Source organism: Hesperophylax consimilis, chromosome 28 (genome assembly GCF_061612785.1).
Source record: "Hesperophylax consimilis isolate HC1 chromosome 28, BYU_Hcon_1.0, whole genome shotgun sequence".
Lineage (NCBI taxonomy): Eukaryota > Metazoa > Arthropoda > Insecta > Trichoptera > Limnephilidae > Hesperophylax > Hesperophylax consimilis.
This window is the reverse complement of record NC_142863.1, coordinates 1,888,601-1,899,859: the sequence shown is the minus strand read 5'-3', so window position 1 is coordinate 1,899,859 and position 11,259 is coordinate 1,888,601. Positions and strand designations below refer to the sequence as shown.

Here is an 11,259-nt window from a genome sequence, read left to right as displayed (position 1 = left end):
GTCAGCGAAATTATTATAATTTTTGTTTACATCATCAGACGATTGATCAAATTTGCAAGTTTTAAGTGAAGTATTTAATTTTTGATAATTTATTTTGTAAGCATTTGTGAGGTTTATTGCGGATCTGTTATTGGGAAGGTTTTTCAAGGAATTTTCATAATCCAATATAAGTATATTGTGGTCACTAAGGGGATCATCAATGTTTGAAATTGTGCCGGAAACATTTGTCCTATTTGTAATGATGTGATCTATCAACGAGCTGGTGTTATTAGTTACCCTTGTGGGAAACATTGTGTTACATAGATAAAAGTTATATGATTTCAAGGTGTGAATATATCTTCGTGTAGTATCAGTGTCTTTTGAGATATCGATATTGAAATCTCCAAAAAGTAATGTGTCTTGTTTGTTATTGTTTAATATTATTTCGAAAGATTCAAAGAAATCTGTTATATTTGAGTTCGGCCTACGGTAAAAAACATACAAATTTAGAGGTTTAATACTTTTTGACGTGACTGTAATTCCTAGAAAGGTATTTTCGCTGCAGCATTTTTCGATCTTCTTACTGTTGAGTGTATTATGCATGTAGATGGCGACTCCTCCTCCTCGGTCCATCTCGCGGGAAGCAAAGATTCCAGAATAGTCAGCAATATTGAAAAAAGTTTCCTCTCCTTTACGTAGCCAGGTTTCCGTAATCACGAGAATATGTACTGTTTGTGTAATGTTTTTGAGGGTTTCTTCGATTTCGTCTATTTTGTTTCTGATGCTTCTAGCGTTCATGTACATAATACGCATACAGGAATTTATAGTAGTGTATTCTTGTTCTTGTATGCGTGACTCTGTTGCGTAGTGTCTGGCTGTGACATTCGCATACGTAATATTGTTGTTCAGTTTAGCCTTAATTTCGTTAATGTTAGTGGAGAGCGATTTGATGGATTCGAAAACCATTTCCAATGGTTTCGGTGAAGAAGTACATACTTGCACCGTAGCCTCCAGGTCAGTGATACTCAACCTTTTTCTTCTGCGGGCCACATTCATATGTTTATAAAGCTACGCGGGCCGCTACTGGTCGGTGTTGCCAAAATGGTGTGAGCTTGATTCACCCTTTTATTATTCGAAATCCATGGGGGGGGGGGGGGGGGGGTTAGAGAATTTCTGTAAAATAATAATTCCCCACGATAAAAGTTCAAAATGAGTGCTCCCCACAAAATATTTGAAATCCATGGGGGGGGGGGGTTGTTACAGAACTTCGCTGAAAAAAAAATTCGCACAGCCAAAAACATCATGTGTAATTCCCCACAACACACAACAATTTTTCGAAATCCATGGGGGGGGGGGGGTAGCTACGGAATTCCATTTTCGAAAATTTCCAACTGTCAAAAATTTATGTATTGCCACGAGCAAAATTATTTGCGCGCATGTTTGTCTGTCAAATCTGTTTTTAAGAGATCTACCGTGTGCAGTAATATTATATGTATAGATAGTATATTATACTTATACTATCCTCTTCGGGTTTCAATGTCTGTACATCATAGTCGCAATTAATCTCAAATTAACGTGATATAGAATGCCAGATTTTGTAAATGTTCCAGATATTAAATGTATTGAGGGCCGCACAAAATAGCTCGGCGGGCCGCAGGTTGAGTATGACTGCTCCAGGTGATCCATAATGCCACTGACATAGTTCATGAGGGATGTCCGCTTTTCTTTGCTTAAAACAGGGCTGTCCAAACCACGGCCCGCGGGCCGCATGCGGCCCGCGGTTTAGATTATTGCGGCCCATTGAACCTTTTTTTAACCGACTTCAAAAAAAAGTCCGGAAACAGGAATTGATTTTTTTAAGCTCCTCGCTGAACGTTTCCCGAAACTGACGAATTTCGGGCAAAAAATGGGCTCGATGATGGGCAGTACCTACCTTTGTGAAAGTGCATATTCAACAATGAAGTTTATTAAATCGAAATACAGGTCTTCATTGACAGATACTTCACTTAAACATGCACTGCGCCTAGCTACCACTAGTATTGAGGTTGATGTTGACAGAATTGTAAAAGACAAATTAATGAAAAAGTAGATAATAAAATAACGATATTACGTATTATTACCAGTATTTTATTTTTATAAATATTTTGCGGCCCACCAATGTATTTAGTCTTTTTTATTGGCCCTGGGTCCCATCTAGTTTGGACACCCCTGGCTTAAAATATTGATGGTTAGCAAATTCTTTATTTTTTCTTGGAGAGCCCGAGCCTCATTTAAACGGTCGGTCGCAGACGGCAACAAAGCAGCGGACTCAAGAGTCATACTTATATTGACAGATTTTTTTTTTAAACTTTAGAACGGAGTTTTGCACGTTACGCCTATTTAACGTCAAACTGATTATCACAAAATGTCAAGTTTGTTATTTGCAAGTTCTGCACCTGAAATTTAGTTTACCGCAAAAAGCTTATCACTTTCACTTTGCAGTGCGCCTGCGCGAACTTTTGTAGATGTTTGTGACAGTTTGGGTTGATTAGATTAGGTTATGTAGGATAAATTATTTAGGATACATACAGGTTATTTGCACAGAATTGTTTTGTCGCACTTATTTTTCGATGGATATAAAGAAGAGCGGAAATGAAGAAATAATGCACTGTGTAATTCCTGTAGGTTTCTGTCACAATAAAAACACTAATTGAGATAGTCACTAGAAGTTATTCAGAAAACGACAGAAAATCATCACAGTTTAGCAGTTCAGTTGGCTTATGCTACCAAGAAGGTGGAATAATCCTTTACAACAGACTTCACTATTTATTACGCGCAGAAAACTATAAAAAAAAGGATTTTTGCGGGAGCAAAACTGACAGCTGTTACTTCTCCATAGAAAAATCGACCATTATCATAATTATTAGTTTACTATGAAAGGTTTTGGCAAATGAAACAGCGTGAATTAGTTGTTTTTCTTTATTTTAGCGTATATAAAAGTAACGTTTCATTTACAGGTAGGGCTCGGGGAATTCAAAGTTAACCTCTCGCCCTGTCAGCTTCTTGTAGACAGACTGGAAGGTGTCAACCTGTAACAAACAAACACATATTATTAGTGGAAATCTCATTGTGTGTATGCACAACTTATTGCTCAAGGATCAAGGCTGTAATCGTAGATAACAGAAACAAAGGAGGTGTTTCATAAACCATTATTAGTATGAAACCAGGATCTGAATGTTAGTTTTAAAACAAACCGCCTAGCATATCGACACTAAAAAAGTGTTTATCTAAATATTAATTATTTTGGAAAGCCCAAACTTTTGTTTACCCGATTTGGGATTTATAGTTAGGTTTTTACGCAGCCAGCAATTTGTGCACCATTGTAAAAAGGACTAGAAATTTGTAAGCAGATCTTATTTTCAATATTAGAATGGTGATATTACAATGTGAGTTGCCTGTTTCCTGGTCAGATTCAATCGACAAATCATAGACAGGGTGACGGTTACGTCACCTCCCGCATAACTTGGTTTGTTCCCTGTTCCCTTTTCCCTGATTGGCTGATCTATCAATTTGAATATTTATGGTTCACTCGAACTACTGCAAACTGTATCTACGCGCAGCGGCACGGTGCTTTTGTTCCTGTAAGTCCGCAGTCCATACAGTTTGGTGACAGTCGGCATTCTTCTGTACTATATCACCTCCCTTTTTTTCTGTTATCTATGGTGGATCCACTGTTCTATGACAGGACATGGGAACGATGATGGTTTATTGTTGCACCTTACGAGGATGGGATCCAGACATTGATGGTGTGGACACCGAAGGCATTATCAGTTCACTAGTTCAGTCTACCTCGTACTTGCATTCATGTTGCTATTGAGGAGCAAGCCCATGCCGGTTAGAGGATCAAGCTACTTGCATTTAAAAATAATACACATTCCTACGATAAAGCGTCAATACATTCGAATTTTTATTTATTTGTCGGCTAATCAACATGATATTTCTAACAAGGCCTATTAATCTATATGCTGTTATGATGCGTGAATATATAGGTTAGTTTGAAAAGGAAATATTTTAAACTGTTAAAATGATATCCATGAATCCTTCTTGATTGTGGATGCAAGTTTCGCTGTGCGCCAGCCGATTCTATTTTCGCAATAACTTCTTTTGTTTTTGTAAATTGTACTGTCTATATGTATATAATAATATACTATAAATAGTTTTCCCAGAATAGCTAGTAATATTAAGGATACGCTTGTTGGGCAACATGTTAAATGTAGGAATACTGTGGCGGAGGTTCGAGATTGATAAGAATGTGTTATTTACAATATTTGTTAGCTTTATATTTAATGATATTTTATTGAACATTAACTCCACAGAGTAGGCTCTGGAGGAAATAATATCTGTAAGACCTATGTCATCTTGTGGGATGCTGTGTGTGGGGGGCGTTTAAGCAAAAAGGAGGAGAGAATATGGGTCTGGAAGAGTCCCATTTTGTAGAAGGAAGGACAAACAATAGCTGGCAAAAGATTCCCCAGCCAACTGTTGAACGTAAGAATGAATTGTAGAAGCAACCCATTCTCAGGTGGTGAATGTAAACTGTGTACTTGCCGGAATAATGCAAGTGGTTGCGACACAGGAATACCAAGGAAGAGGTGGATAGACTGCGTTGAAGAGAACTGAAGTAGGATGGGAAGGACTGAGAACTGTAGGCGATTGGACAGCATCTGTAGAGGCCAAATCCCACCCTGGGAAGTACAAAGTGAGTTTTGTGAGTGCGTACCTTGTGCTCGATGGTGGTCTGCTGGTTCTTGTCCAGATGCACCTTGATGAAGCGGGATCCATCGAGGCGTATGCGCACCCTCTTGCCCACAATCTCTGCGGGGAACACCAGATCCTCCAGGATGCTGTCGTACACCGAGGTGAGCGTACGCGAGTGTGGGCGCTTCTGCTTGTAGCCCTGGCGCGACTTCCTCGTGGGTTTGGACAGGATCTTGCGGTCTCCCACAAACACGACGTGCTTGCCCGAGAACTTCTTCTCCAGCTCACGCACCAGGCGGATCTGCACCTTCTGGAAGGCCTTCAGCTTGGGCATCGGCACATAGATGATGATTGACTGCAAAATAACATGAACATAAGCTTCTATACTATATTAAATGCGTCCACCAAATTAAATTGACTGGAAAATAACATTCACACGAGCCTTCATTTTTTTCTAAAAAGACATAAACAATTCCGGATTGCAAATAACCTGACAATATTAGAAAGCTCCTACTATCACCCTTTTAAGAGGAAAACGTTGCTTGTGCGATGATGGAGGACTAAGCTAGCAGAGGAATTGAACCCATGACTCCTGGATGGGAACTGCAGATGCATTCACCGGTCTATTATGTTGTATTAACTAGGTCCAGAAAATTAAATTGCAGTTTCTTTTTGTATAATTTATGTGCACAGATCACAATTCAACATAAATGAAAAACTTACAAGAGAGCAACATTGTCTTACACCATATTTATTAATTTATTTTTACTGAACGGGTTTTGCGTTGTTAGTTAATATTAAGGCTTGATAAACTTTGAGTCAAAGCGGACTTGCTGTCAGAACTCTTGCATTCGAAACTATGGTCAAATTGCATTTTTATTAAAATAATACTACATCAACTCTGCGACAGTAGACCATTTTGATTGTCACCAGCACTTGTCAGGCGAAAGTAATTTTAATCAACCAATTTTGTAATTCTACTTTTCTAGATCGTGTTATCTCTTCATTCAGTGAAAAGCTTTTGTCATTTCTAAACCCTCAATAAACAGTAAATTCATACCAGGACGATCTAGCGTATATTTTTAAGGTTAAAATATGTGATAATGTCTATTACAATCTAGTCATTTAAGCCATACCCATATTTGCTACATAGTTGGTATTAGAATCTAGTAATTTAAGCAGTTATAGGTTGGTTGCCAGTAAAATTCCATAATTGTGCCCTGAGGATTTATCAGAATGACTGTAGAATCTCAATAAACAGTTTTATGAGGACTTTGGGAGAGTGGGAATATTGTTGCACCTTACGAGGATGGGATCCAGACATTGATGGTGTGGACACCGAAGGCATTATCAGTTCACTAGTTCAATCTACCTCGTACTTGCATTCATGTTGCTATTGAGGAGCAAGCCCATGCCGGTTAGAGGATCAAGCTATTTTAAAGCATCTCTACGATGCCAAAGATTCGTTATTATAACTTTTTCTGAAAATAAGCAAACCAGTAAACGCAGTGGGATTAATTTCGCCTGGCTGCTAACTGAACATCTTATCAACCAGCTATAAAATGTTTGTATAAATGATATTGAATAATACCTTCTTGTTGTTGAGGTCAATCTCCTTGGCGCGAGTGATGTACAGCTCTCGGAGCTGCGCCTTCAGGTCGGAGTTGTTCTGCAGCTCCACCAGGGCCTGGGAGATGGAGGACTCAAACTGGTCCGGCTCGGAGCCGCCAGCCTTCAGTATCTTGGCGCCTGCCGACATCTACAAACACAACAACTACATTAGTTTATCATTTAATCAATCCTCATTTCAGAGAATAATTAGACACACTGTATAAACATACAGACAGCTTCCAACTTCCCATGGATGGAGAGGTTTGTGTATGTATTTCGGCAGAACATTGAGGAGTAAGACAGAGCTTAGTTCACAGAAGAATTGTTTGATAAATTTCCATCCAAAACATATTCAGTTCATTCCGATATTTCAATGGCAACATGTCATGTTAGCATGAAATATCCACTTCAAGCTAAGCTTGAAAACAACACAATGAGTTTAATAAATAGTTCAATTATCAGCAGTGCAGGTAAACATGACAAAAGTTAGGGGCATTATTCAATATAATACAAAAACATGTCAATCCCTTAACCTCGAAGTGTAAAACGCAGTAATCGGTTCGGAGATGTTCAATATAAATGTGAAACGTGGATATTGTCAAGGGAATGTAAAATACTCGAAACAAATAACTAATTTCAATCTCTCCGAGATCCAAATGAACGCATGATAACAATTTTGACAGTTCTAACCTAAAGTTAGGGAAACAATTAAGTATGCTTTTTTGATCACTATTCATGTGCCAATGGAGTAAATAGACGTAGGATAACTTCCAATGCACAACAAAAAACAGTCAATTTACTGCAAATTCCTAGAATTTTGTTATTCTGCCAAGAGTAACTACAACGGGTTGGTTTTATGCCGACCGTGTTCGGGGAATATGAAATATCGCACAAGATGAATTGTATAATAAACTAGGGTGAACGGCACAAAACTTCATACGAGGGACACTTATTTGTCAACTTTTTGGTATACTTTGTCAAAATAGCATGCATGTAATTTCGAGATGTGTCCGAATCCAAAATAATATTGACGATTATCTCTTGATATAAGAATCATCCGCTATTCAAAACTACACATATGCACTATTATAAACAGTTTTTAAATAAGGCACCTTTATTTTTGGATTAAATATCTGGATATTAACAAAATTCACTAAAAATTACAAGAAAAATCGACATTAACGTGTACCTTGTCAAATAGCCGAAGAAAAGAGGTTATAAATTCAGCGACATCTGTAAATTCGGTTTCTAAGCTTTAAACATCACATTGCCATATAAATAAAAAGTATTATTTAGGAACCTACCCGGACATACAAAAAGAAGGGGATACTTGTTTCACATTTTTGTTACAGTATTTTAATACATTTATGTCCACGATATTATTAGGCTAGCTTTAGACTTGTAAGTTTTTTCGTAAATTTACGATTTCTAGCCAATGGGCATATTGGATTTTCAAAATGCAATATATAGAAGTCGTAAATTTACGAAAAAACTTACAAGTCTAAAGCTAGCCTTATGATCTCAAATAGAGTGATATTACACTGATGGTGCATACCGCAAATGGATCTCTGAAATGTCGGTTCAAGAAAGAAGAGGGACGCGCAACACTGTTGCAACCATATTCTTGAACCTTTTGTTTTCTTTTTGAAATTCCGATCACTGTATTTTTTTAATTTTTGATTCTTATATTTTTTGTCTATTGTGATTTTATTTTTATTATTTATTTCTCATGTTTAAAATTATTTCTTATTTTTTTAATTATATTTTATTTTACGCCCTTAGGGCTTTTACTTAAGTATAATGTGGTATAATTTTGACATGATGAATAATTTAGAACATGAGAAAGAATTAATGAAAATAAATATATAATCGAAAAAGAATACAGGCATGAAATAAAAAAAAAAACAAATACGTTTTCGAAGAAACAAGATTTAAGAATAGTGTTGGAATAGGTTTTAAATACAAAATTCACAAAGTTAACATGATGCAATGAGAATTAATACAAAATCATGTTTTTTGGTTTGAAAATTTGATCGCTTGGAAATATTATAGACGCTTTAATTAAATACTGCAATAATCGAGTATTTTTATAAGCCTAGAAAAGATAAAGTATCAGACATAAAAAATTACGGAAGCTCAAAATCTCCTACTTACAAATATCTTTTCGAATGTAATTTTATTATATAATGTTGCAAATTAAGTTTTTTACAAAATAATGGAGAGAATTTTATTACTAATGCCCGAGTTTCATAAAATAAAATAAAACGTGCACTTTAGCGATGATTTTTTTTATGAATTCACATGGGCGGCCCACAACGAATTTGTATCTAAGAATTTCAACCTTATGTAATCCACCGAAAGACTTGTTATGGGTTATTTCATAGAATTCGAAAAATTCATCAAATTTCAACGTTCATTTTCGGGATATGTGAAAGTCCTATTCAAGTTCTGTTATTTTATTATTATAGGCTAGTTGCTTGACAGAACTGAAACAATAACAGAACTTTAAAAAATCTTTCACAGATCTTGAAATTTGAAGAATTGTTCAAATTCTCCGAAACAACGTCCTTAGTTCTTAGTTCGTATGTGAGTGGTTTATTTATGGTTCGTAGCAGCCATTTGACGGCGAACGGACGTATCTTTGGCCGCACGATGCTTTGCTCGGCGAAAAATATCCCTTCCAAATAACAAAATGCCGTTGGGCTAGGTATAATTGGAGTCTCGATTGAATTTTAAATATCGCGCGTTTTCGAACAACACAATCGTCGCACAGTGGTCAATTTTTAAGAAATCGTAAAAATAATTATTAGTTCATTTAATTTTCCATACAAATTAAATTTAAACAACAAATTACTTAACGTTACTGTTTGAACTACCACATTAATTTAATAATAGGGAGGGATGGAGGATGAATTTTTAAATGTCCGTCACTCTGGACTCAACTTTCATAAGTACCTTTTACCTTCCTAAATTGTCATCTTCTTCATTTCCTTAAAAAGACCCTCCACACAGCATCCCAAAAGATGACATAGATCCAGAGGAAAATTATTTTCCTCAGGGCCACTTGTGTGGAATTAATCTAAAAAAGATAATTATTTGTTCTTGAAATCATTTTCAAGAATATTTGAAATGACTCGAGTTGTTATCGAGGATGTCCACTAAAACCGGTTTATATGTATAGGTATATAAACATATATATGTATTTATTTATATATTATGCATATTATCAATTTTCATACTGACAAACTGCAAAAGCAGTTGAGAAGGTTTAAATTGTAAAATAAATAAAAAATATATATTTCTTAGGCATATTTATTACGTAGGAGGCCATTGGGAATATTCATGTTAGTAAGTTTGGAAACTCTCGAATGGTACATACTATAAGTTTCGCCTTGGACTACCATTCCAAATCGAAAGATTTTTGCCTGAGATGGCAATAGCCGTGTTTAGTGACAAGATTTGAATAGTGTGGAATTTACCAATCTAGAAAACATACCGCGAACCATGAGAAAACACGGACTGTCGCAAGCCACGCGAAAACCGCCCACAAACGACATCTACTTGGCAGGGTCAGCCCTACGGGGTCTGGCGCTAGTAAAAACCTGCAGCACGCCGCTACACATGTATACGCAGCTATTATACATGTGCATATTACCATATATGTTTTTATTTTTTACATTAACTCCACACAGGAGGCCTGTGTCATCTCAGGGGATGATGTGTGGTGGGTTTTTTCTTAAGGAAAATAAGATCCTAGTATCTTAATAAGTTATGAGGGGTGGGTAGAAATGTGGGGGGTCGGTGTGTCCAGGAGTGACCTGCTGGAGAGGTAACTCGACCAGTCTTTCCAAATCTGGCCCGCCACACAGTAGATGTGCAGACGCATTCACCGCCAAGACCTAGATAATCCTCACCCCATAAGCCCGAGCACCCCCGCACCAAACGTAGCGAACCACTTGGGGTGACCTATGGCAGAGATGTTAATGATCCAATGTATAGTTCCTGTGGAGTGGAGTATGTACCCATACACGTGGATAGGCAGCATTAGGCATTATCAGCGCTTTGGCCCCTTGCAGGCCACGAGAAAACATTCCACAAACCATGTGAATAGGGCTACAATCCACGTGAACACAACACCCTAGACACCGGAAAACATCTCGCGTATACAGTCCACGATCCACTTGGACATAGTTAATAAGCCACGAGAAAAAGGCCCGCATACCCCGAGAAAACAGCCCATGAACCACTTGGACACAGCCCGCGAGCCACTTGGAGACAGCCCGCGAGCCACTTGGAGACAGCCCGCGAGCCACTTGGATATAGCCCGCGAGCCACTAGGATACAGCCCGTGAGCCACTTGGATACAGCCCGCGAGCCACTAGGATACAGCCCGCGAGCCACTTGGACACAGCCCTCTGATAAATTAAAGTCCACTGGCTCGGTATAATTATTTCCCTCCATAAGTATTCCGGGCAATGAGGAAAACACATTAATTATAAACTAAACTTACATTTCTCAAATTATACGCAATCCATTAAATTTCATAATTTTAACTCCCTCCAAACACGAAGAATAATTTTTGATCAAATCTTATTATCTAAAATCCTAAATAATGGTCTGGACTCACCAGAACTTACCAATTTAATAAATCTTCATATTCCGTCTAGATCAACCCGACAATCTGATTTATTTTATCTACCCTCGTGTAAACAAACATTCGAAAAAATCCCCCAATTCCTCGTATATACATATAATACTAAATTTTACAGCATTGACATTTTTGGTAATAACCTAAAGAAATATCGATATGAAGTAATGCGTACGATCGATTATTAATATGAGAGTATGGAATGTATCGGGAGCATCTCCTATCCTCTTCCTATTTTCCTCTTCCTCTCCCCTTCCTTTAACACCAAATTAATTTTAAGATAT

General features: G+C 37.3%; 1 protein-coding gene across 2 annotated transcripts; it reads right to left on the bottom strand.

The window, feature by feature from the left end:
- Nucleotides 1-2,923: 2,923 nt before the first annotated feature.
- Nucleotides 2,924-7,593, bottom strand: RpS7 (ribosomal protein S7). 2 transcript variants are annotated; one of them, XM_089648859.1, is made up of 4 exons: nt 7,517-7,593; nt 6,308-6,475; nt 4,739-5,071; nt 2,924-3,047 (listed from the first exon to the last, which is right to left on the bottom strand). In XM_089648859.1, exons 2-4 carry the CDS (start codon nt 6,473-6,475, stop codon nt 2,970-2,972), a joined length of 579 nt encoding a protein of 192 aa, XP_089504985.1. In that variant the 5' UTR covers nt 7,517-7,593; the 3' UTR covers nt 2,924-2,969. The 2 variants fall into 2 exon arrangements, with proteins under 2 accessions (XP_089504985.1, XP_089504986.1); XM_089648860.1 differs by having other exon boundaries at nt 7,440-7,537.
- Between the last annotated feature and the right edge of the window lie 3,666 nt (nt 7,594-11,259).

Coding starts and splice junctions, on each gene's coding strand:
- RpS7 (XM_089648859.1), bottom strand. CDS start 6,475: ATGTCGGCAGGCGCCAAGATACTGAAGGCTGGCGGCTCCGAGCCGGAC. Junction 5,072..6,307: donor TTGACCTCAACAACAAGAAG/GTATTATTCAAT, acceptor GTTATTTTGCAG/TCAATCATCATCTATGTGCC. Junction 3,048..4,738: donor AGACCACCATCGAGCACAAG/GTACGCACTCAC, acceptor TGTTTGTTACAG/GTTGACACCTTCCAGTCTGT.